This window comes from Microcebus murinus, chromosome 3 (genome assembly GCF_040939455.1).
Source record: "Microcebus murinus isolate Inina chromosome 3, M.murinus_Inina_mat1.0, whole genome shotgun sequence".
Classification (NCBI taxonomy): Eukaryota; Metazoa; Chordata; class Mammalia; order Primates; family Cheirogaleidae; genus Microcebus; species Microcebus murinus.
This window is the reverse complement of record NC_134106.1, coordinates 41564424-41591854: the sequence shown is the minus strand read 5'-3', so window position 1 is coordinate 41591854 and position 27431 is coordinate 41564424. Positions and strand designations below refer to the sequence as shown.

The 27431-nt window shown below is 33.5% G+C and overlaps 1 protein-coding gene across 32 annotated transcripts in view; it reads left to right on the top strand.

Annotated features, from left to right (window-relative positions):
- The window catches only part of NRXN1 (neurexin 1), a 1076423-nt gene that overhangs the window by 466581 nt on the left and 582411 nt on the right, over nucleotides 1-27431 (top strand). For 22 of the 32 annotated variants that reach the window (XM_076000743.1, XM_076000738.1, XM_076000734.1 and 19 more), the window contains 3 exons: nucleotides 8187-8570; nucleotides 15598-15801; nucleotides 18366-18392. In XM_076000743.1, coding sequence (XP_075856858.1) covers nucleotides 8187-8570; nucleotides 15598-15801; nucleotides 18366-18392 — 615 coding nt within the window. The remainder of the gene's footprint in view (nucleotides 1-8186; nucleotides 8571-15597; nucleotides 15802-18365; nucleotides 18393-27431) is intronic. The other 10 variants (XM_076000756.1, XM_076000755.1, XM_076000761.1 and 7 more) reach the window with 1 other exon arrangement.

The window sequence follows — 27431 nt, the reverse complement described above, 5'->3', positions numbered from 1 at the left end:
ACCACTTATGTATACAGTTAGCCATCCATATCCATGGACTCCACATTTGTGGATTCAACTAACTGGATCGAAAATGTTTGGAAAAAAATAGTCTGTACTGAATACATAAAGACCGTTTTTGGTCATTATTTATCAAACAATACAGCATAACAAATATTAATATAGCATTTACATTGTCTTAGGTATTATAAGTAATCTAGATATGATTTAAAGTATGTGGAAGGATTTGCATATGTTATATGCAAATATTATGCCATTTTATATCGAGAACTTGAACATCCTTGGATTTTGGTATCTGCAGGAGGTACTAGAACCAAGCCCCCTTGGATGATGAAGGATGACTATATATGAGCATTCTCGTGTCTGTAACAAGTAAATTTCTCATCATAAATGAATAAATAAACATTTGATTATACATTGGCATCCCATATTGTCAGAACTACGTGGGAAGTCTTCCACATCCTGTGATTGGTAATTTCTCATAAGAAATTAATAGCTCGGCATTCTTATTTTATACATTGGTCTTGTGGACTTGGTAAATATCAATCAAGTCCTGGGAAATGAAAACTTTCTCTATAAATCCACCAAAATCTCCTTTTTGGGCTTGCCTGAACTATGGAATCAGTTGCACTCTAAGGAGATAAGCAATTACCTGATCACACCCAGCCCCAGTGACCCTCCCTGTGGAATACTAAGTGGAAATCTGTGGAACTTCTGCAAAATAGTATTGCAGTTGCTACAAAATGCTACTTCACTAATATTCACAACGTATTGTGTATGAAAATTTGTTAAATTCATACTTGTATATATTCTGGTATGAATGTGTATGTGTGTTTGTATATGCACATGTATGTATATGAAATGTGTTTAATATATAAATGCATGCTCTTGGTGAAAATGTTTAGGTAATTCGTAAGTGAAAAATTTCCTTTTACCAAACACTTCCCTCACCAATTCACTCCTTTCTCCATAGATAGCCACTAAAATAACTTGGTGTTGAAAAATTCCCAAGTTTTTTTCTAGGCATCAATATGTCTATAAATATATTTACACATATAAAATAAATGTAGAGGCTCTTTTTACATAAACAGGATTATACGTCATCAATTATTGGGTGACAGAAAAACTGGCCAAGAGCTTTTTATATGCCATCCTTTGTAGTGACATCATGTATCCCTTAGGTCAAATATACTAATATTTAGTCCCTTCTCTATAGAACATTTAACTTTTTACTTTTTTCAAACTTCACTATTTTAAACTCATTTATAAATAATATCTTCATACATGGTGTCTTTGTGTATATTGGTCAGAATTTCTGTAAGATAGATTCTGAGAACTGGAATTGCTAGATTAATTGCATTTTTAATTATGAAATATAATGACCAGGTTAATTTTACTAACTACTGTTTTAATTCACATTCTTATCTATTATTAGTTTATTAGGTATGAAATGTCCAATTTCCTTAAGTACTAAGTTTGATAGTTAATATTGCTGACATTTCACTTTGACATTTCTTGTTTTATTTTTATCATGAAGGTACATCCTCAGTCTTTCAAACACATGTTTTGGCTTGTGATTATCTTTCAAAAAATTTATTAGAGCAATTTTTGTGAAACCATGGATAAGTAAAAAATTCATGTTATTTTTTAATGAGGTCTGTTGGGGAACCGGTGCAGTAAAGACAGCTTGAAATATCAACAAAGTGTTTGGGAGGATGTGGCTAATGAACACACAGTATGTGGATGGTTTGAGCAGTTCCATTCTGGTGATATTAATCTTGAAAATGGTGAAACCATTTCAATCTTGAAAATTAATCTTGAAACCATGTTGGTGACCTGAGACCAAGGTGGATAATGACGAGCTGAAAGCTATAGTGGAAGCAAATCCATCTCAACCTATGTGAATTAGCAGCAAGGTTTGACATTACTGTTGCAACAATATTGGACCATTTGGAACAAATGGACAAGATAAAGAAGCTGCATAGATGGGTTCCATATGAATTAAACGAGCTTCAGAAGAGAAACTGTCTTGAAGCTTGTCTTTCTTTGCCGTCACGACATGAAGGCAAACCTTTTCTACACCGTATTGTTACATGTGATGAAAAACAGATTCTTTTTGACAATTGCAACCGTTTGGCACAATGGTTGGGTAAAGATGAAGTGCCAAAACACAGTCCAAAACTGAATATTCATCAAAAAAAAGCTAATGGTGTCTATTTGTTGGTCCAGCGCTGGTATTGTCCACTGCAGCTTCATGAAACCAGTCAATTACAGTGGACGTCAGCTGAAACCAGTTGGGTGAAATGATGAAGATGCTTGCTATTAAGCAGCTGAGATTGGTCAATGGGGACACTTCAATTCTCTTTCAAGACAATGCTCGATCACATGTTGCATAAACAATGTTGCTTAAACTAAAGAGTCTGGAGTTGGAAGCTCTCTGTCATCCACCATATTCACCAGACCTTACACCAGCTGACTACCACTTCTTCCAGGCTTTGGACCACTTCTTGAAAGGAAAAATATTCAATTCTCAAGAAGCTGTGGAAAATGCCTTTCGCAATTTCAGAGAGCTACCATTAAGTTGGCAAAACTGTGTTGATAGTTTAGGCACTTATTTTTATTAATTGTATTACTTCTTGTTTGAGATATGATAAACTACACTTTTGATTTGAAAGTGGACGTTTCATATTTAATGACCTAATATATGGGTGCCCTCTTTCCCCTTACTCTAATACTAGATATTACCAAACTTTTAAATTTTTGTCCTAAATTTTATTTTTACATATATTAGTTTAATTCCTGAAGTTCCCAGCTCACAGATGAATTCAAATCAGCAGAAAACAAGGAGTAATGAGCACAAAAGAGGATATTAAGATGGTCTTTTTGTTTTGTTTTCAAATAAATTTCAATTCTTCTTAAACCTAATGCATGATGTCATCTTTTAAATAGAAAAGATTTTAAAAACAGTTATAATCTCATTATCCCCAAATCCGTATTGTTCATATTTTGTTTCTTTGTTTTACTATTTTATGAGAATTATGTTTTATTATACATTTTGCATCATCCTATATTATCAGTGTTATATTCTGCTTTTATTACTTACACTGTGCCTTTTTTTCTTTACTGAGTTTTTGTTAATAAAATAGGAATTTGACAAGTAAATTTGTCACTTTGTAGAATCTGATTCTTTTGTGTAGTGAGAGGTGGAGCAGAATTGTGGATAGATTAAATTGAACTTTAACTTAAAAAATATATTTTAAGCAGTAATTTCAAAATGGTTTATTCAGAAAGGAACCTTAGAAATCATGTAGTCCATTTCGTATTTTGCATAAGAGCCACATTGAGTCCTAATGGATCTGTAATTTGGCCAAGCTTGCCATCTAGTTAGTTGAAGAGCTAGAAAGTCAGTTTCCTCTCACCAGGCAAAAGCATTTCCTATCACAGCACCTTATTTTCAACCCCTCATTTCCTAGTAATTTGAGCTTTTCAAGTCATTTAAAACTTGAAACCAAATTCACTTATTTTAAATCTCACCTGCACTTTATGTTTCTTCTCATGCTATAAACTAATTTTATGGAAGGAGAATAGTTAAAAAAAGATTGCACGAAAAAAAGATTGAAACTAACAGGTTATAAATATGACACCAAATTGTAAAGTTGATTTCCACTTTTATCACTAAGAGCTGTTTTTAACAGTTTATTTAACCTTTATATACAATTTTACATGAAAGTTGAATTTATTATTCATGCTTATGAATATTCTTAAATATTACCTTGTTTACTAATCAACTTTGTTTTACCTTTTGCACTTGCCCTGAAAAAAAAAATCCAGCTTTAAATGTTAATATAATTTAATTTTGTTTCTACATTAAAATTATGAAAGTATTATGTACACAAATACATTTATTTTTTAACTGCAATCTCATTCCTTTAAAAAGTAAAATAACATAGCAAGGTGCTTTGGGTTCTTAAATAGTGAAGTATGAAGCACTGATCTAAATAAGTCCCCAAATATGAGTGCCATTCACAAATTTTTTTTGGGGGGGGCCAAACCACGTGGCTTTATTATACACTCATGGACGAGGTCCTGGGGCCCCAAGAGAGGGGGCCCCAGAAGTCGCCCCATTCACAAATTTTAACAGTTCAAATATAGCAATGTTTATATAAGATATTTATTTAACTTACCAGAAACTTCAAATACAATTTAGTGGAAGGGGTAGAATGTATGAAAGAGCCAAATCTATGGCACTATTACAATATTTGCAATTTCTGGAAAAAGATAGAGAAACCTATTAATATACCCGAATTTTTGTTTTCTCTTAAAATTTTGTTTATGAGATTTATTTACCTCAGCTTTCAGAAAATTCTTATTTTCTATTGATATATACAGCTATGGCAACTGCTCAGTTTTCTTCAATTATCAATGAACAGATTTAAATATTCATTTGATGTGTTCATGTGTTCTTTGTAACCATCACCTTTATAACTCAATTACAATAAAATGGACACTTGGGAACCTTAATATTTAAATTTCACTATGCTCATAGGTACATGTTAAATTGGTTTACACTAATTCAGATTCTGTGATGATTCTTTTGTCAGGTGAATATGTCTATTGATTCGTATCCACAGGAAAATCATTAAGGTGATGTGAAATTCCAATCTCTTATCAGAAATGTATGTATGTCAGGACACATGTTTAGGCTAAAATATAAAACTCTATTTAGATTTGATTCAGTAGTAAAATTTAATTACTATGTCAAATTATTTTTACTCTGTGAATCTTCAAAATATAAAAATAATTGTTTCCATCCCAGTTGAATTAAAGTCTACACTTCCTGTTTATTTGCTATCTCTTTTATAAAGCTTTTCTAAAATATGTTAATATAAACACATCTGGATTAGCAAAGTATATAGAGAAAATAGTACTTGCTCTTCAGTCATGTTTTCTTCATTTTATGATGTTTGTTTACAGACAATACCAATGACTAATATCTGATACATGCATTTGCCTGATGCATCTCAACTTTGAATCCAGGGCCAAATTTAAGGTCTCATCTTTCTTGGATTATATTTGAGATGAAGTTGGGATTATGTTCATTTCTCTTTCTCTCCTGTATTTCATTGCTTCATCTTTCCATGAGAACTCTAAAATCGCCTCTGAAAGGGAAAATGGGGAACTATGGGAGAAACATCCTTTATGTTAATAAGCTCTCAATCTGTTTTTGGAACTGTTACAACTTGATACTTGGTTCTGAAATCCATTTGATGGTCCAGCATTTGTTTTAATAAATTAATAAAATAAGAGAGAAAATATCAAAGTGCCTCAGAGACAATAGGGTTAAATATTTTTTTTCTGTTAAACTTTGTTGTGGGGTGTGTGTGTGTGTGTGTGTGTGTGTGTGTGTGTGTAAACACGTGCTGAGCTATGTGAAAACTGTGGTCTTACTTTTTGAATTGTGATCAGAAAACTTGAGTGATAAAGTTACAGTGAGTATCTTACTCTATCCATGTCAATAAGCACATACATAAAAAGCTATCTGAACTTTCTTACAATACTTTGCTCAAAGCAGGCACTGACACACTATAAATAAAAATCAAGAGACCCAATCATTCCATCCTTACTGTCAGACACACTGTCATGGATCCTTGTGTGAAATACCCGGCACCAGTTTTGCCCCTGAGAGTGCAGACACAGTGCACTGAGCTAAGGAAACTACATGAAGGAGGTACAGAGTGAGGTGTTGTGCAAACAAGTGACTTTCCTCATCTCAGGGATCCTCTGTGCATCCTCCTAGTGTCAAAAGTTTAACATCCTGAAGCAGGAAAATATGTTAATAGTTTTTCTAAGTGTTTTTCCCCCTCTTGCACTTACTAAAGCTCATTCCATGAATAAAAGGCCTATTGAGAAACATTATATATATTTGAATATATCCCCACTCTTATAATAATTTATCATTGTTTACTTGCTAAGCTCTGTGTCTCCTGACAATTCTTATCAATAAGACATACTCATTTCATCAAGCCCTCAGAAATCCTGTTGTTTATAGGAAGCCTTCTTGAACTAATTAGAAAAGAATAACATCCCTCTCTCTTATCTTAAAAACATGTCACTGTGTTCATTGCATGCACCCCTTTGCTTTTCACATAATATGTGCTTTCTTAAATGTCCAGTTGTCCTTTTGTATTAATATTTGTTCTTATCATTTTCTTACATTAGCTACTGCAGAGGATAGGGACCATCTGTTACTTCCTTCACTTTTTACGGCATTCTGGACTGAGTTATACACAAAACAATGTTTTAAAAATGCATGTCATGATCATTCTGTTTAAAAGAGAAAAGAGTTACGTTCCCTCTCCATATGATATCATTTCATTTCCTCAAAATGATATTCTTTATATTTTTCTAAATCGGATTTTATGGTACCTATATGTTTCTAAATGAGAGTTTTCTTCTAGACACTTGTACAAATGTGAACGGTAAAAATGAATTCTTTGTCCTTTTCCCTTTGGCTGCCTCCCTCGGAAATCCCTATTATACTCCCCTCATGGGAAGGCCAAAATAGCAATGCCTTTGAGTGCTTCTCCCCTAGGAGCCTTTTCCATTTCTTTTTGTGAAGGTCTAGAGAGACAAACGTTTTCTTAATGAGTTGGCTGCCTGGGCAGTCTCTGTTAGTGGCTTCCATGCCCTTCTCCCTCACAAAGACAGATCCCATTACACTCCCCAGATGCAGGGCTGCCCTTCTGCTGGGATTTGGAATACTCTAGGACACAACGTACAGGGCAGCCCCACCTCCGTAGTAAGATATGTTGTCACTTGGGGCGGGCCTTCAGTATTCTGTGAAGCAGCAAAATGCATCTTCTAGACAAACGCTACCCACTCTCCACTTCCTCTTTCTGCCTCCATTTCTCTACCTCCCCTTCCATTTCCAGGTCTCTCTGTGTCTGCTCCCTAAATCCCTGAGGCCCTGTGCCAATGCCCCTGCATGCCATCAGACCTCTTCTAACACTCCATCTCTCATCAGCCTCTTCTTATTTCACTTTATGATCCAGATCTGAAAATATGGGATAATATGGTAATAGGTTCTATGTGGTGTCCTGTTCAGCTATCATATTTGCATTTTTACAGCGGTCTTCCTGGACATAGAATATCAATGGAATTTTTGGTAATCTGACTTACATATGCAAGTGTTGATCAGGAATGTACTTTCAATCTTTCATTTTTTTTCTTTCTTTCATGGATTCCACGAACATTTTTCTGTGGCTCTCAAATAATCTCATGTAGATAAATATCTGTTTATCTCATACTTAGGGCTTGGGTTCCTGTATATTTATAAGCCAGTACATTTTTCTCCTTAGCATTTGTAATGAGGAAATGAAAACCTTGTCAGTATAGATGAGTAACTAGTTTGGTTTAAAAAGAAGTAAGCAATTGATTTTATTTGATTCTTTCACTGAAATATTGTGCTGAGTATTTATGCACTACTTATTATAAACCAAATACTTTTCTAGTATTGTTCTATTAAACACTCAGAGCAACTTTATAAGGTAGGTTATGGTTTTGGTTCATATTATTATGTGCATATTATGGATAAGGGAACCAAAACCATAAAGGTTAATCAATAGATCCATACAGCTAGGAGTAGAGAAGTTGGGTTTTGACATAGGAAATCTGTCAAACTATTGTGCTCAATCCGAGCAATCAAATCAGTTAAAGATATTGACTCATAATCTTTCCTTGGTTTGCAGATGGATACTAGCTTTGAAAACAAGCACTATCTAAGGAAAAATCTGACTTTCTTCCACAGAGTGCTATAGAATGCCAATTTATTTTTAATGTGTGTGTATATATATATATATATATACATTACATTAAAATAGCATATATTGGCTGAACTGTTGGAGGCTGACAAATACTACTGGTTCACTGCACACTCTGATTTTCATCCTCAAATTCAAATGAAACCATTTTAGTTGCAATCTGCTTTATTTCTAAAGTTACTTAATTCTTCAGATTTTAAAAAAAAATTCCACTGGGAATTACCAGATTCTGGGGATTAGAAAGAATAATAAGAAATATCTTCCCTCAAGGAGTTTACCCTTAAGCAGATGAAAGAGAGAAAAGTTGATAATTAGAACACGTTGCTGCTCTGTAAAGACCTATACATTCTCTTATCTTTGCCACAGGTACCATTTCTGTCAACACGCTGCGCACGCCCTACACTGCCCCTGGTGAGAGTGAGATTTTGGACCTTGATGATGAGTTGTACCTGGGGGGCTTGCCAGAAAACAAGGCTGGCCTTGTCTTCCCCACCGAAGTGTGGACTGCTCTGCTCAACTATGGTTACGTGGGCTGCATCAGGGATTTGTTCATTGATGGCCAGAGCAAAGATATCCGGCAAATGGCTGAAGTTCAAAGTACTGCTGGAGTGAAGCCCTCCTGCTCAAGGGAAACAGCAAAACCGTGCCTTAGCAACCCTTGCAAAAACAATGGCATGTGCAGGGATGGGTGGAACAGATACGTCTGCGATTGTTCCGGAACAGGCTATCTTGGCAGGTCCTGTGAGAGAGGTAAGATTCCAAAAACCCAGCAGCCTACTCCCTGAGTTGAAAAGTATATTAAATGTTGACCTCAAACGTGAACTGATCGTTGAAACATAATGTATGCTCTACTGCAGTAAACTCTCTGCAAGCTGAGCAGCCATACCTGACATGGATTACTGATGAGCCCTTAATGATTTTCAAAGGGCTTGATTCTGGGAAGACACTGTTCTTTAAGTATATTGCAGGAATAGAAATTTAGATCCTTGGTATCCTCAAGGGGATGAGCCTAAGATGTATTATAAACAATAGCTGCTGGCTTTTCTGCCCAGTTTTAAACTTCGGGACACTAGACAGTAAAAGAGGCCTGAATCCAATATTTCTATGACCTCCAGTGCTAATTCCTATGCTAAGAAATAGCTTTTGAGGCAAGGTAAGCTGTTAAGTTGCAACTTCCCTGACACATTTGGGTGAGACTTAAGTTTGCCTACTCATTTCACTTCAGTCAGCTTACCCAAGAAGCAATATCCTCTCTGAAAAGTAAGCTGACTTTAAATCATCTACACCCACGTGTTTGGAAGTGTACCCTAATTGGTAAGGCATTCACCTTTGCCTAGGACCTAACTAATTGCCAAAGATTCATTTATCCTTTTTGATATTAAGGTTTAGCTGTGCCTATTGATGTTATGAGCAGGTACCTCCTCTCCATCTCTAAGAGGAGGCAAAGCTCCAGTTTTCTCTTTTGTTTTTTTCTATTCTTCTTCCATTAAAAAGAGAGGAATAAGGGTTAAAGGAAGACTTACAGGTGATAGCTCTCAAAGCCGAGCTACAGAGCAGGCTAAAGTAAGAAATAGCAGAACAAATAGTTCTAAGCTTATTCTTCCATCGACCCAGAGTTTCAGATAAATGCTTTAGTCACTATTCCCATTGTCACTTATTTTCAACAATGGAACTAAAAATCAATACAAAAAATATTGATGAGTTTTGCTATTGTCCTTTTATGTTACAAATAACATTGCTCTATTAGATATTTAGCCTAAGAATATATGGCATCTATTTTTTAAGATGTGAACATTTAGGTTTTTTTTCTTTTACATTCTTGAAATGGTTTAATTCATTTAAACTAAAACCTCTTAGAGAAAAAAATGATTGTTTTGCAAAACTCAAAATTGAAATGTAATTTTGATTCTTTATCTTAACAAGAAGGGACATAAGCTTATCAGTTGTATGATCAGTATTAATATATATGAATAATTATTATTTATAAATTAATACTATAACAATATATTAAATAACTTACCAAAATGCTATCACTATTCTGCATCATACAGTTAGATAGGTCAATAGATGATTAAGTATTTTATCACATCGCTGTATTCATTCTCCCTGGGATAGTACCTACCAATTCATTCTCCTGTGAATTGTAATTACAGGTTAGCTCTGTGTAGTTTGGTTTGTGTATATTCTTTATAAATTTCTTCTTTGCAATTTCCCTCCTAATTCTAGTTTATGTTTGTTTAGCTTGGTTTTTGGAAATTGCCAGAAAGGGTGGGGGGGGAGTAACAAAGCTTGCAACGGATAATACAGTTAGGCATAATATGAGATTAGCAGACCTGCATGATTTAAAGTTTTGTTTTAATTTTAATCACTCAGAGAGCTGCCAAGTATTCTGATGCCTCTTGGTTAAGTGAAGCTGGAAAAGGGTCTAACTCAATTGTGGCATGAATTACAAGAGCTTTTGGTTAAATATGCATGGTGTACCACCCTGTGGCAATATTCTGTTACTGCATATGGCAAAAATAAGAACGGAAATTGTAGAGCTTTCTAAGCCAGAATGAAAGAAACGGAATATTTATATATTGCAATAATTAGAAGGAGAGGCAGCAAACATATGTAGATTTGCAAATGAGAACTTAATAACAAACTTCATCACTGGGATTCAGCACACATTTTTATCTGACAAGAGCCTGGAAATTTCTGCAGGTATCTTTGTCTCCAGCTTGTTTGTATGTTAAGGAAAAAATGGTCATTTTGGGGTGGTTCTTGTTTCTGGACTACCTAAGTGTGTTTTAAGAAGTCTTTGCTTTTCAGAATTATTTTCTTACTTACTTTATGGCACTTCTTGAGATCAAGGGAAATATGGGATGGTTGTCATGCTCAGTACCACAAAATTTGGCATCTTTCCAGTTCCCAGGTATGCTGTAGATCAGTTAACATGAGATCATACCTGATCCTCTGAAAATCCAATTCCAAAGAAAGAACTTTGAATGAGTTTCTTCTTCAGATTCATTCTGATCACATAAAGCTGATCAAATGAATTGATTGACAAATCTTTTTTAAAAAGAACTTATAAAGTTTTTCTTTTGTTATTATAGAATAATAATTGATAATTTATGAAGATAATTATTCAAAGTAATTAAAAAATGTTCAAGTCTGTGGATATTGTAGCATGGGGAATGATGTTGCAATTATAGGGAATTTTCATCTTGCATTGAGGAAGCAAAGGGGTTTATAAGAAAGAACAAAATATTTGCTAACTTAGACAAATAGGAAAATAGTATTTTGCTTTCCTGCATTGGCCCTATAAGAAAGAGTAATACAGAAATAATGTTCAGTAAATATAAGTTAAATTTGGCAACTTCCCTCCTGCTTTAATAAAACTGAGAATTTGTGGAGGCTGGACAGTACAGAAATTATTCTCAGTTACATTTAAAACAAGAGCATTGGTATAATCAGAGGTCTACTTTATATTTGTTTGTTCAAGCTCTAACAGATGGAGGGACAGATGTCAGAGCCATATAATTTGGCTCCCTGTCTGATTTTCATCGTTGATCACAATATGTGACTGCCTTTTGGCAAAACTGAGCACAGGTGTACACTTTAGACTGCAACACAGAATAATGCAGAAAAGCAAATTTATCAAACTTAATGACAAGAGAGAAGGAGATATAGAAGACAAACTTGAAGCTTTTTTTCTCCCCAACTGGGAAGTATTGTATTGGAATTAGCCTTTTAAGGATTCTTTTATGTTTTAAATGATAACATAATTTTACTAATGTTAAAGAATGCTGCCAAATAACATAACCTTCAAAGTCAGAATGTTGTTTACCATTTATTTGGAAACTCTACACTACAACCTTGAGCATTTTCCATTTCTTGCCTAATTAAACATTAAGTATAATTATGAGGAATCATTTAGGCTTTCATTTGTCATTTATCAACAAGTTATTTTCACATAGAGAATTATTTAAAATGGCACTTAGGGGCACTTGAGTTTTATTATTTTATTATGTTATTTCAGTGGTGGAGCTTTTGGGAGAATGTTAAAGGCCAATGATTCTGGTTATTTGTCTACTTTGGATTGTATTTCATACTATATTTATGATCCATTGCCAGTCATCTGTATTTCTAAAAGGATATGCCTCTACTTAGTTTTCAATCAAATAAAGCTACTTTTCATAGAAGAATATGATTTAAAATATGATTATCGAATAATAGAGACTAGATGTATAGATTAAATAAATAGGAGAAAACTAACATGGTTTTCATGCTTTTATCTATATGATACCGAAGTAACTGAACAATTGATAATGGTTTTTAAACTTTTATTTGGGTTGCTTTATAGATACTGACCATGATTGGCTATAGTTTAGGGGGAAACAAAGGTCAAATTTCTTTTAAAATTATACCAGAAACACTTTTTTTTTTCTAGAATTCACTACAACTTTACAATCTTGTTTTAATTATTTCTTGAGCAACTACTACTTGAATATCTGCATTAGTCTCTCTCCTTTGTGATTTTGCTCCCATTTAAGAAACTTCTTATCTAACTGGAAAAATATGTGATATGATGTAGAACCACTGTATTTTAAGAAAGTCATAGTATTTTCTCAGTGCTTATGTCATTGCCTAACCTACTTTGATATGTAGACACTTTTCTTAGTCTGTCTTTTGCAGCCCAATTTTGGCCTTTAAAGTAGACTTTATTAAATATTTTGTTCACCTACGTTACAGAAATTAGAATGCACTTATAATAGGCAGAATAAATACCTGATTTCTTTGATGAGCATTTATGTAAGCTTGGTACCCAAACTGAAATAATCTATTTCATATATGCAGACATATATCTGTTATATATATATAAATATATATACATATATATATATATATATATAAATGAATATTTATTGAGGCTCAACTGGATGCCTGGCCCTTTGGGAGTCACTCGCTGCTCATAGAGCAATGTATAAGAGAGACTGATTTCTGCCCTAAAAGGGATTTGTATTCTAAAGGGCAAATAGAGATAAACTGTACAAACAAGTAAGAAATGGTAGTTAAAAAAAAAAAAAAGTGGTAAAGAGATATAGAATAACTGGAGAGGAGAGCAGGCCTCCCTGGAGTAACATTTGACCAGAAACCTAAATGCCAAAGGAACCAACCATTTAAAGGTCTAGGGTAAAAACCTTTTAAGACAGTGGGATCCACAAGTGCAGACCTTCAATGAAGCATGAATTGATGTGGCTGGAGGTCAGTAAATGGGGTGGGGAGGAAGGAGAGATGGTACAAGTTAAGGCTGGAGTCTGGGTCACACTGATCTTTATAGATTAAAAAAAGGAGTACCGATTATCTTCTAATTGCAGTAGGAAACTATTGGGGAGGGGTATCGTTTAAGCAGTAGAATGATATGATCTGATTTTTTCTTTAAAGGTTTAGCTTGACTGCTAGGTGCAGGGAGAAAAAGTATAAGTAGACACCACTGAGGGAGCTATTATAGTGGCAAAGATGAGAAACCATCAATTCAGGAAATGGATTGAAATTAGAGCCTATAAAACTTTCAGACTTGCAAATAGATTGATCATGCCTGTGTGTGTATGAAGGATTTGCTTGTTTGCTCCACAAGTTCCAGGAAAAGCAGGCTCCTCCCAGGTATTTCAAGAGCACTGGCAGCCTTAAGGTTACGAAATCCACGCTTCCCCTAAAGGAAAGAGATGCAAATGAATTACTTCTCTGTTAATATATAGAAAAACAAATACACATAAGTACATACAAATACATGTAAATATCTGCATACAGGGATATTTGCATGTGTGGTTGTAAAACCCCTGAAGAAGTGGATTTAGCCATCTTTGGACAATTAGGTCAAATGTGAATATGTGTAAAAGTACTTTTCATAACTCTGCATTACTATGGCAAAAACATCAACACTGCTGTAATTTTCCATTTCTACTGTATTTGAGTTGCAACCTATTTTTAATAAACTTTGTATGTATTTAAGTGTATTTGCTATTATTTTGAAAGTGCTGACAAAGTTTATATTTATAACATCTGCCTTTTTCTCTCCTGTCTTTTTTCCATCTGTTCACTCATTCATTAAACATGTCCTGAGTATCAAAAAAAAAAAAAAATAGATTGGGCATGACAGAGAGGGTAAGAGACAAGTAAGACATGTTTGCATCTGAACAATGGGGTTATACCATTTACTGAGATGGAGAAAAATGACGAGCGAGCACGTTTTGAGTTTATTCATTTTGCAGGGAGTGAATTAAGAGTTGAATAAGGTGCCTATCTTATTCCAATTGGAGATGTCCAATAGGCAATGGATGATAGAGTTCAGGAGATAAATCAGGATTGTTGATAAGTATTAGAGGAGTAAGCATGTGATTTGACCTCTTAAGTCAAGAGGTAGATGGAAAGAGAAGGGAGCCAAGGAAGGAGACCTGGAACACTCACTGCTCAGAGGTTCTGGATGCAAATTCAGTCCCATGATGGCAACAAATAATGATCAAAGTCTGACAGAAACAATACTTGGCTTTCTGGACTTTCTGAAAGATAAACTTGCAAACCACAACTTCGAATAGAATCTTAGTAATATCAGTAAAGTTAATTGCTGTGCCATGTAAATAGGCAAAATAATGAGGATTGCCTAGTTTATTTTAATTCCAGGTAGTTTTTCTTTTATTGAATGGCATTCTGTGTTATTGGAACCAATGAGAAAGCAAAATGACTCACACTTGTTTTGTAGTATTCCACTACCATATGGTGTTTAACACTAAGGGGTGGTATTTCTTAATGCACTTAGTTTGTCACAAACAGTTTTTCTATTCACTTCTTTATTTAATATCATGATAAGCAATTCCCTTATTATTATAAGACTATCTACCTTAGTTTAGTAACACACAGCCTTACAAATTCTTCAGCTCCACCTGCATTCTTATTCAATATAACCAAAGCACATTGTTATTGACTTTTGGGTGATAGCTTAATATATTTAGGACATTAGCATTGTGCTTATAAATAATGTTTTCAGTTACCCCTTGTCTGTAAATGAACTTTAAAATGTAATTATAGTTTGTGCCTTTGTAAAAATCACCTAGTTAAACATAATGGCTCAAAAGAAGTCTGTTTGCTAATATCAGTTTTTCTCTTCATTTCTTGAATATCACGTTTGGTGAAGTATTTGCCTAATTCCTAAATTTAAATAATAGTCCTTTTTTTAAAAATCTATTAGGGCTGAAATTATGAAAAAATATGATAATAGTAACTTTTCTTAGCATTATGAATTTTGGGGCAAAACAAGGCCTTAGAGATCTTCTAGTAGCACCTCCTCCACCACTTTGCAGATAAAGAATTCAGAGCCAAGGCAAGGTTGAGCTAGTCAATGGTCTCACTGTACTAATATGTAAATGTGCATTGAATAGCTGCTGGTCTTTCAATCCAGACTTACACTGTGGTTATGCAAAAGAATAAGATCTCTGCTTTTGAGAAGAGAGACATCTATGAGCACTTATAATCCATTAAGATTAATGCGATGGGTAGAAAGTGCTATGGGAATAAAAAAGGAACTGCTGACATCTCTGTTTCTGGGCTTCAAAAGGAAGTCCTCTTTACTGTGACTTCTCTTTCCATGTTTAAAAAAAATTGTTTATTTCTGAAGATGAGCTGATTTTGTAGTAATGTGTTCTATCTAGAAGTCTTTAAGAGATCATCCTTTTCTTTTTCAAAGTATAAATGCACTTAAACTGACCAAGAACTATTTATATTCATTTTCCATCTGTAGAGGCAACGGTTTTGAGCTATGATGGGAGTATGTTTATGAAAATCCAGCTCCCAGTGGTCATGCACACGGAGGCTGAGGATGTATCCTTAAGGTTCCGATCCCAGCGTGCATATGGCATTCTAATGGCAACCACTTCTAGAGACTCCGCAGACACCCTCCGCCTGGAGCTAGACGCAGGGCGTGTGAAACTGACGGTCAATCTAGGTAACAACTTGCCTTCCCCCATTGAATTAACACTTTTCACTTTTTTGTTCAGTTTTGCCTGCAAACATTTATCAAATAGCTTGTTTGCCATGGAAAGTTAAAACACTTAATGGTCTTATTTCCATCATTTAAAGTAATATAGGTTTGTTTGGACATCTTTTTATTGTTTTTTGTTATGTTTAACATAACTTACTGTTTTGTGATTCCTACCACTGGGAGTTCTTAAAAGGGATGCCATAACTATCAATGAAGTTAAAGAAAATTTATGGAAAACGTAAATTATGAGGCTTGACGGTGCCTCAAACTGAACATCCTGTTGTTACGTTTACTGACATTTTGATTGGTTATAAATGATATCCTTGCAAATCTGTAAAATCTGTTTACTTAGATAACATTCACACAAAATATCAAATTTCTTGTTTGTTATCTAGATCAATAGTTGTTCTTACTCCATTCCATGGCCTCTCCTTTGAGTAGTTACCTTTGTGGTACCTCATCTTTTCTGTTTTGGTGTACTGTGTGGTGATAGTTTGCTGTCAAACAGCAATCCACAACCCTTCAATGCCCAAAGTCTGCGGCCCTTAGCAAACAGCCATGAGAACACTAAAGACACAGGCTCTTCTACAGAAAGACAATGCTTTCCTGCTTAATTGTAGCATTAAGGCTGAGTGGCTACAGTAAAACCTCACCAATCTGGATGAATTTTGGGGAAAAGCCAGGCTGAGTTAAGAAAAAGTCTGAATTATAGATTAAAAATTTAAGCAGTTTTTATCATTTTTCAATTAATAGCTTTACACTAAAAAACACAATTAATAGCTGGAAAAATCTTGTCTAGGAAAGGGCTTACTAGGCTTATTTTAATGATGAATAAGAATTATCCATAATTAGCACATTGTTTCATGCAAATTGTGTCATCAATGTATATTGAAGTACTTGAAATTAGTTTTCTTCCTGAATGAACTTGGCCTTTCAGAATATGGCTTATGTTTTAAAAAGAAAAAAAAAATAATTTCAGGAGACGTCACTCATACTGAAGGAAGAATTAATATTCTGCCCAATAAAGTTTCAATATTATACTTCAAAGAGAGGAGTAAAGATAAATGAGGCTTTACTGTATTTTCTGAAAGTGTTAAGCACGCACAGAAATGAATAAACAGAGAGAGAAAAATAAAATTTGAAGCCACAGATTTGCAAAAAGAGTAATAAAATGTGATAAGGTAAGGTCATTTGTGGAAAACCCACCTACATTTTCAAATTGTGCTGGGCAGAATGCTAATACATAAAATATAAAATTATCCCATTGGTAGCATATTGCACATAATTACATTTAATTAGTGAAATTAAGTTAAATAATCAGGTTTTAAAAAAATACTAAAGAACACGCAGCATTCTCACTTACTGTTCTGTTAGAGTTCCCTCTAGTGACAATGATAGGTTACTACAAGCCAATCAAAATAAATCGCCTAATTGCTTTACAGGGGTTGTTAGCGCAAGTGGAAGCACTCATGGGAATTTTTCAACAGCAAAGCATTCTGTAGAGAGAGTGGTGTAGGTGCTGGTCCTTGGCTGTTTGCAACCACTTTTCTGATGCGGTTGACGACACATGACAAACTCAGCTATATGGAAACAGAATCTAGGTTTATATTTTCCATGTTCCCCAAAGGCATTAAATACTAAAAATAAAACTAACTGATATATATGTATATATCTATATATAAAATAAACATAAAATATCCCATGTAGTCCTTTAGAAATAGCCACTATAATTACACCAGATATTCTGTTCTTATGTTAATAGCAGCTAATTTCATATGAAGCAAGTATAAAAAAGGGAAAATCAATAGCATTGTTAAGCATGACACTTATTACATAGAGATAACATTGTTAGCTCCTAAGAAAGACATAGGATTGTGTGTTCTGAATAATGACTACTCCTTAGCCACCAGGGTTTCTAAAGAAAACATACAGTTGTTTCTTTCCCTCTCCAATTAATATAAGGTATGGAATCTAGCCCATTTTTATGCCCAGCAAATAAAATGTAAAAATAAAAGAAAACAAAACATTAGTGTGAGATGAAAATGATTTTAACTTGCTCTCCATTCAACCAATGCAATTCTGAAGGATTCTGTTGGCCTTTGTGGGATATTAGATTTTGAAGTCCAAGATGTCTGAGCCTAGCTGAGCTTGCACTGTACCCCATTGTGACGGAGCACTTTTTAATTTTGCTGAAAACAATGATATGTTCTTTCACAGATGGGGATAAAGTTGCAGCCAGGCTAAGCTAACCATCTTTGACATTTAGCAACTCTTTATTTCACTTAGATTTGTCACCATGTAGCTTTGTTTGAATTGGCCATTTTTTTTTAAACCTTCTATAGTTGTTTCCAATGGTGAATTTTATAACAATAAATCTGGGTCCTAGAAGTATGTAAAGAATAATGATATGCATTGGCCATATTTGCATGTGTCTGTCCCCGGAAGGGTGGACTGTGATTTTATTGGATGTCTGCAGCTATTACCTTGAAGGATAAATTTTCATTTTTCATCTATTCTTCCCCATCTAGATTGTATCAGGATTAACTGTAATTCCAGTAAGTGCCTATTCAAAATTTTTAAAATGTTATTCCTCCATTATGATGTAAGCTAGGCAAGAAAAAAAGAATGAGAAAGCAAGAGAAATGTGTTTATGAAACTCATAAACTTACTTTTGAAGCATACCAGTCCATCATCTGGGTTGTAAAAATTCATTTTCAAATCTATACAGCGGAAGAATTTCCCACTGCAGTTCCTACTTCTAAATGGGAAAAGAGATGATGAGAATTTTGTAGTAGAAGGTGCAAACACCTCTGTAGACCTTCAGATACTGCAGGTGGCATTTATAATTTTTGCCATATCTTGGACTCCAGTAGTTCTCTTCAAAACCAAATAGAATAAAACACTGTGGGTCTTATTTCCTTCTGTCTTTATTTCTTAACTCAAATATATTAAAATTATTTAATTTATCTGACTTTGAGTTACTATTAAATCCTTCTTAAATTCAACTAAAGTTTTACATAGGAAAATGTCTTTTTACAAGTTATATAGTCATAGAAAATTACTTGTCTAAAAAGTTCTTCCTTGATTATTGAGAGTATTTATATAATGAATTTTTACATCCTAATCATATATCTGCGAAAGTAACCAAAACCCTTCAAATTTGTGACATGCATGCCAAATGATGAGTCAGAAAAGATGCATGGACTGGGACTAGAGATTGAATTTGACTAGAGAATTTGGACTAGAGACCACCTGAAAGGATACAAGGACTGTGATTTTATTTTGATATATAGCATTATCTTAAGAGTAAATTTATTTTATTTCTTTACATCAATGTTTAGGTTTTTCTTTTCCAGGTTTTGCTGATCACATTAAGAAATCTCCAATGATCACAAAGTTATTAGCTATTTAAATAAAATGGTTCTAACAAACTTCTATTCTCTCATTGTCATATTCAGTGAAACACTTTCCTATATTCTTGGGAAAATGCTGAATGTATATTGATGGAATCTGCTCCCCAAACCATTGACTGTGTTTTCAAATGCCAATAAGTCATCCTCTGAGGAACAAAATGGTCGTTTTAAACTTGCAAAAGCAAGACAATTTTTCTAATAAAATACACAATATTTCAAAAATTGCACTTTTTACAACTCATAGTTTTATTTATATAGTTTAATATTCATTTTAAAGTAGCATAAATGTGAGTCTGTCCAATCATAGCAATAAAAAGTTAATTGAATCATGATATATTAAAAATTAACTTAATAAGTAATAACCAACATACCAGGCATTAAAAATCATCTCATAAAGAATGTTCTTGAAAATAATCTCTCGAAGATCCTACACAAGTAGAATTTTTCAAGTAAATATCATCTCTTCCCCAACCCTATTACCTACACACTTTTTGAAAAGGAATACACGTTTTGCAGGTCTGATACCATGGTTCAGATTGGTTTCAGCTTTGGGGCATATGTAGGCACAGTAAAAACTCCCCAAATATTCTCTCCTAAAGCCATATTTGTGCCTCAATGTAACCATAGATTTTCTTGATCCTTCCTGAATCTTAGAAAATCCACATGGGGAAGATATTTCTTTCTAGAGCTCTACTATTTTGTGTAATCTTGTATTTGATTTATAAAAGCATACAATAAAGAATGGATTTTAAAATTTATAAAATATAACTGTGTAAATTCTAGCAATTGATGGAAATTGACCAAATAAAATGTGATTCTCTATTCTATAGCTACATCAAATATTTCAAAAAACATATGTGCATAGTATAATTGCCCTTGTTAGACTCATTTCCTCATTTGGCTTTTATCATGAAACTCTGATATTAAGAATAGTCTTTTTATTCCTCCAGATATTTCACAGAATAATACCCTTGAGGACAAAAGTTTATGCTGGCTAGTGAAATTTTTCCCTTTTTGAAGAGTATGTGTTACATTTAAATTACTTGCATTAAATAAATGATTGTGAGCTTTCAGTGCATACCTCAGACAAGACTGCAAATGCAGTCCTTTAATTTGACAGCAGTCACTGGAAAGAATATTCAGTGAATGAATAACAGGTAACATTTTCATATCCTTTTGTCTTTGTTTTATTTGGGGAATAGTGGGCAGATGTAGTAGAAAACCCAAGTTCTGTAAGAAGTCTCAATTTTCAGGAAAGGCAGGAATTTACATATCAAATAATGCAAAACTATCTCAATGATAAAATGAACAGAGATTTCCACCTAGAGTGCATTTTAGGAAATTTTATTGAGTAGGCTCAATAAAAAATAAATTAAAAATATCTGTATCTCAATTTGACTTATAATTTAATGAAAGACTTATTTATTATGTGTATTCTCTGTGAGCCATAAGTTTGTCTGAAACTGAGAAAATGAATGCACATCTATTAAATCACAGCTGTATAACACCATGATCTCTAAAAAATATACTTTATCTAAGATATAAATTGTAGTGTCAGATTAATATGAAATAGCTCAATTGATATACTTTAAGAAAACTATCACAGGAAATATAGAAGCTATAACATAAATGATTATCTTTCGTTGAGAATTAGTATTCAATGCTATTGTGTTTGAATGGAAAATTTCCCAGAAAAATTTCTCTACATTTACTTAGAATTGCTCTACTGTTTCCTGTAGTCATCTTCTCCTTTTCCACCCCCTACTCTCAGGTTTATAGCATCTGTACTAGATATGAAAAATAAAATAAACACAGCAGCAGACTATCTACTCTTTGATATTGAAGAGCAGGTAGTAGTAGGTGAAGAGGGAAGAGAAACAGGCTGCATGTATTCAAAGGGACTGGATGAGATGGCAGGCCTGTTTTCTTTTTCAGCTGTGTCTGTAGTTCCAACACAGCAATAGAATCTTCCACAGACAGACTAGGGCACAGCCCTTTGTTAAGTTTCCTCTGAGAAAGGGAAGATTTGAATTCCAAGTACTATACTATCTCTGTCAGATTCCATATCGCCATCATTCTTCCCCCTTAAGGGAAAAGCTGTGAAGAATCTCTAAGAGGACGGAAAGAGTCTCTTTTCATTTAAAAATAAAAAGCTTATTTCCATGTGTAGATAGGGTACTTTTTAGAAAAAGAGCAGGCTGTATAAATAGTGGCTATTTGAGTGTGTATTTTGATCTTTCAGATTACAAACAGACTGACTGTACACAATCCCAGGCCAATCTCAGTTCATTGATGTTCATTAGCTTATAGAATGGCTAAAATATGTTTGTTATTCGCAACTTGGAATTAGATGAAGGTCAGTTTTTGCAAATTCATGGACTGAAAGGTGAGCACAGAAGTATGCTATCTATTGGTCTCCACTCTTGTCTAGGGTGGGAAAAAAGGGACAGTCAGATTACCCTTGTCTCCTCCATAATGATTTGATAATTTTATATGGAAGTTGGAAAAAGAGATACCATCTTTTAATGCAGTTTCTTCCCTAGATAGTGAAGGACACTTTAATAAAGGTAAATGGGAAAAGAATGTGAAGTCCCATTCTTTTAACATAAAGAGGAATAACTATTTCAGTTAATGAAAAAAAAAATTGTAGACTATTTCACAAAAAAAACTATCATAGAAATCTATACTAACACAAAATAAATATTAACAAATTATTGCTGAGACTTCAAATCAAACTTCAAATCAGAACAAAGTGCTTTTGCGACTAACACTTGAATTATTTGCATGAAAAGGTGAGTGTTTTACAGTCTCTTGCCTGGTCCATGATATTAATTCACTTTAAGAAATCTTTTAAAAACTCTAAAGAATGCAAAAATAATTTTCTATTGCTTGTGAAATTTTCTCAAGTGCCTGATTAGTAGGGTCTGTACAAGACATTGGTCTTAACTCTGTATTGTTTTTTTTTTTTTTGTCTGCCAAGGCACATAGCCTAATGTCAACCTTAAAGTTACTAAGATAATCTCAATTTGAACTTTGGTGCCTAATAATTCCAAACAATACATCTAAAATCATTGACTATATGTTTCTCTATAATTTTTTTTCTGAAAATTTGGCCTTTATAGTGGTGTACTGAATGATTAAATAGTCTCACCAATTTTTTTCTTTCTCTCTTCTAGTAACCTTAAAAATTATTAGTGCTATAATCTCTTATGGTTTAAATACACCGAAATTTTGAAAACTAAACTTGCTCCTGTCAACTATAGGCAGGTCCTAATTGTTACATGAGTAACTACTTTAAATATGTGGATGCAGGGAGCCCTTTGTGTTTTTTGTTTTGTTGTCGTTTTCTATTCTTTTGTTTTTCCAAATCAATGGCATAATTACAGAATGTCCTTCTTACCCACAGGAGAAGATGGGGCCACTTCTGCATCCACATAAAAATGAATTTTAATAATCTCATGATCTCTGGGGCTTGTTGTGCTTATTTGCATTATTTGGCTTTATTTATGCCTTATACATTTGTTTCTTTTCCTGCCCAGTTGTCCTCCCTTCCTTCCTTCCTTCCTTCCTTCCTTCCTTCCTTCCTTCCTTCCTTCCTTCCTTCCTTCCTTCCCACCTACCTACCTACCTACCTACCAAGATTTCCTCTTCTTCCTTCTCCATTTCCGATGTTACTTTCTCCTGTCCTCTTTTCTTTTGTTTTCTTACAAGAATAAAAACTTTCTGGTATTTAAATAAAATATTTTAGTAGACAAACCTTCCAACTACTTTTGGCTTCTCATAGAAAATGGTTTATCTAAAGATGTAGAGACAACAAAATTACGGATAACATTAATGTGAACAAAGTGCCAAGGGTTGAAGTTCAACTTCTAATTGCAGTTCAGTGCCCAAGTATTAGAGATGCAGGGAATCTAAGGACATGTACTTAACATCAATTTTGACTTGGATATAGGGAAGACATACTCTGAGCAGTACATTACTGGAAAATGTGCTTTGATGGATGTCTGCAGTGGATAATAAGATCTTTATATTATCATTTTATTACCAGAATGAAAAGATCAACTGGATATTAGTTATCACCAATTTTTATGTAGATAAAAATGCAAGCAATAAAAGAGTGCAAAATGTCAACCAGTGGCACTTAAGCCATATTAGATTGCTTTGATCAGGAAGCAACTACTGATAGTAGCTACCATTTGGCAAGCTACTTAAAAAGATATGAGGAAATTTCTGGGGGCTGGCACTTATTAGCATGAAGTAAGTGTTCAGTTCAGGGTAGCTGCTTGGTGCCTGAAGAGCAGAGAACTATAAAAGGAAGTCTACTGCCTCTGCCCCCACACAGCAATAACTTGATTTGCTCAGTTCTGTCAACTATTGCCTGTCAGTGACTGATGATGTCCACCTGCCTAGAAGTTTCCCAAGGAATAAAGGAAGATCAAAGTGCAAACACAGACAACAGTTTTATTTTTATTGCTGTTGTTATTTGATTTTTCTTAGCTGAAAGTATATATGAAGTAAATAAAAATATATAAATTATTATTTTTGAAAAAATCAAAGAGAGATTGCATATAAAATGTAAAAGGAGACCATAGATTTCTGACAGAAGACAAATGCCTAAAACAGACAAAGAGAATTGGCACATGGCAATGAGTTTTTAGAAAAATATCAAAATTGGAATAAAATTTAATTTTCCACACATTTTAATTATCCACGCATTTAAACTTGCGAGAATTAAAAGAATAGTGCAGTTTTTCTTGCATATTTAGATGGCTACATAGATTGGGCAATTAAATAATACTCTGAGTGGTTGAAGAATACTTGGTCTATTTTCGAGAACAATTAATGTATTTATTGCTAATATGCAAGTAAAAAATGCTGCAGTGTTCTAAAAGATTATTCTTTTGTCCAGGTTAAGAATTTGTCTTGCAACCAATCTCAGTTTTTCATTTATTCAATAATGCATTTCCTTATGGATAATGTGAAAGATTGTGCTCAAAGTAATGCAGAATTCCAGATTAGAATTGACCGAGTTCATCAAGTTATCCTCACTGTTGAGAATTGGCATTATAACAATTGCCTAGATAGAAATTGTCAGAAAAGCCTAGAAAGCTTGAGAAGAAACATTCTGAACTTGATATTCCCTTACTAGTTTTCTTGAAAAGGGAGTTTTCTTTTACATAACCAAATCTCACCAACCAACTGCAGGGTTTTGCAGCATGTAAGAGATCTGTAAGAGGTCACAGCATGTTGGTCAGATGCTGTTATTAGTTTTGTTGTTAGAAATAGCTGACTTCTATACATCTACCACTTCTATCATTATTTTGAGTTTCTTCTGTTTTTTTTTTTTCTCTTGTTTTGTCTTTCCTTTCTTTTCTTATTTTCTTGTTGCTCTATGTGTTGCAAATTGAAACTCTCCTAGAAAGAGAATCTACTGGATTCATTACTTATCCTTGTACTGTTGGGCAGAGCTTTCAAATCCCATCATCCCATAAGCTACACACCAGATTTTAGCTTTGATGGTAGACACTCCCTGGTGATTCAGTCGCTGTCATTAAGGCAGGGGTCAAAAAAGATGTAGGCCTTCTACACAAGCATCTTTTCTCCAAGCTCTCTGACTAAAAATGTTTTCACTTTAGCCATAAAATACCCATGAAGATTACAATCTCTTCAACATATTGCTGGCTAACATATGTACATAAGTAAAGTGGGCAAGGCTCTTTAAGTCAGGGTGGGGAAAAATGCGTGGAACCATTAAAGAATTTAGAGATTGAAATGTTCTGTGTGCCCAGAGCTCCTTTCCATTTCTTTTCACTTGTTATTTATGGGAGCAAAGAGCAAGATGGATAGGAAATGTATTGTGAAAACAATTTCCCTAAAGGTAAAGTAACAATGCTAAAAATTTTTAAATTATTTTTATTGTACTTAATATTGGATTATTCATTTATTATTACTTAATTGTGAGAATTATTTACCCTCTCATCACAATTCTCAGATCATCACAATTCTGTGATCTCTTACAGATCTAAATACAGACTTGTAATATTTTATGCATAGTATTATTGAAATAAATTAAATTTCAAAGTCCATTGCTTTTTTCTATACATAACTATTATAGTTAAAATTGCTTTAGAAATGTACAACTTAAGGTACAAATTAATAAATCCGTTTTTAATGCTGCATATGAAGAATGTAGGTATCTAGTGAAATTCACTCATTAAATTGTCAGATACACAGAGAAACAACTAACTTTGAAATTAGGAAATTTCCAATATAAATAGACATGTATTTCTACAGAATCTGAAGAATTTGGAAATGTTTTACATTCAGTAGGTACAAAAGAGGTAGTTTAGGCATGTGAAAATTAAAACCCAAATATCATAAAACTAACATTCTATAGTGGCATGACTTACAATTGCTGTGACATTTTTTTCAGGAATTATAAAAGCTCCCAGTAAAAGAAAATGAAAAATAAATTATTTAATAAAATAATGCAAATATTCTCTTAGAATGCAGACACTTTCACCTAACTGTGTTGAAATAAGCAGACCAATATGGAGTTAGACCATGGCAATGATTACAATATCGTAAAAAATAATAGTAACCTCCCTTAAAGAATGCTGAAAGAGACATTTACAGATATGAGATTTCTGAAATGGTTTAGTAGATTCTGTATTTATAAATTTAACATTTTGTCTGAAAATTTGGTTAGATAAATCAACTGAGAAATTTTACACTGTCAATAATAATATTTTGGTATCAAATAATTATTTAACACATTAACTGCCATGCAAGTTGTATTTAACTCGTGCTAGTTTTAAGCCCAGAGCCTCAGGAAGCATATGTATCTCACACATCCCTTTACCTTGGGAGCAGCGTGGTGTGCAGGAAACTCACACTGCAAAACCCTGCAGCTGGTTTGTGAAAATCTTACTTGTTGTTGTTCTTATTGTTACAATTAATATTAACAATATATCTCCATATAAATCATGCACAGAAAACAATCAATAATAATATTTTTTTATTAAATTAGAAAGGATCATTTTGTTTTCAAAGTTTATATTCCATTTTTTGTAATAAAACACCATGGCCCCAAGAAAAACTTTTTTTTCTAGCATGGCAGTCATTGTGTTAAATCATGATCAATTAAGTTAAATTAGTTCAGTCAAAAGCAGTGAAGAAGTAATCAGTATCTGCTACTTTTAAGAAGTCAGTTATAAAATCCAAAAAGGACCATCAAGCAATGTTGCTTTTCTATAATGTTTCTGGAAATACTACTATATCCTTTACAATGTTTATAGGATCTGCTGGTGAGATTGTGATAATTTTAATTTTTTTTTTTGTTCATCATCTATACTTTCTAAATTTTCTACAATAATTTTTCTTTTGTAATTTAAAAAAGGTAAGAAATGTATGAAAGTAAATGTTCTGATTACATATGATTGAAACCAATTGAACTATTATTTAGGATAATCTAAGCCTACACTAGATCACATATTTGTAATATGGTGTGTACACTTGAAATTAATTTAAAGAGTAAGTTTCCCCCTAATGTTGACCTTAAAGATAGTCACACTGAGTCTTTTAAAACATTTGTTCCCTAATTAGAAGTGATATACATATCTAGGCTAGAGGAAACAGAAAATATACAAAAAAGTAGCCTATGATTTCAATCTTCATAGAAAACTTATTAAAATCTTGATATATGATGTATTTAATATATAATGCATTATATAATATGTGCTTCTTTAAAAATACAGAGCCATGGTATACAAATGTTTTTGCAATCTGTCCTTTAATTTTAGCAACATATGGTAAATATTGTTTCCTCTATTTAAATATAATATATGATATCTTAAAATATAATCTATTACTTCTCTCAAATTTTATGCCAAAATGATATAAAGCAATTCCAGGTCACTGAGCCAGTTGAAGAAAGATATCTTAGGGAAGAAAAATATACGTACAGAAGTATATTGTATTATGAGTCATCAGTAATCTCAGTTTTCTCAAAAGAAAACTGAATGGAAGCATCTGTGCGCAAGATCTTGTGAAATAAACCAGATTTGAATAGCCATAAATGAGAAGATGCTTCTAGATGTGTAGGTGTAAGTTATTGTCATTGACTGTAACCCACCAAGTGAAAAGTCTAACCTAATCTTACCATATGAAGATAAACCAGGA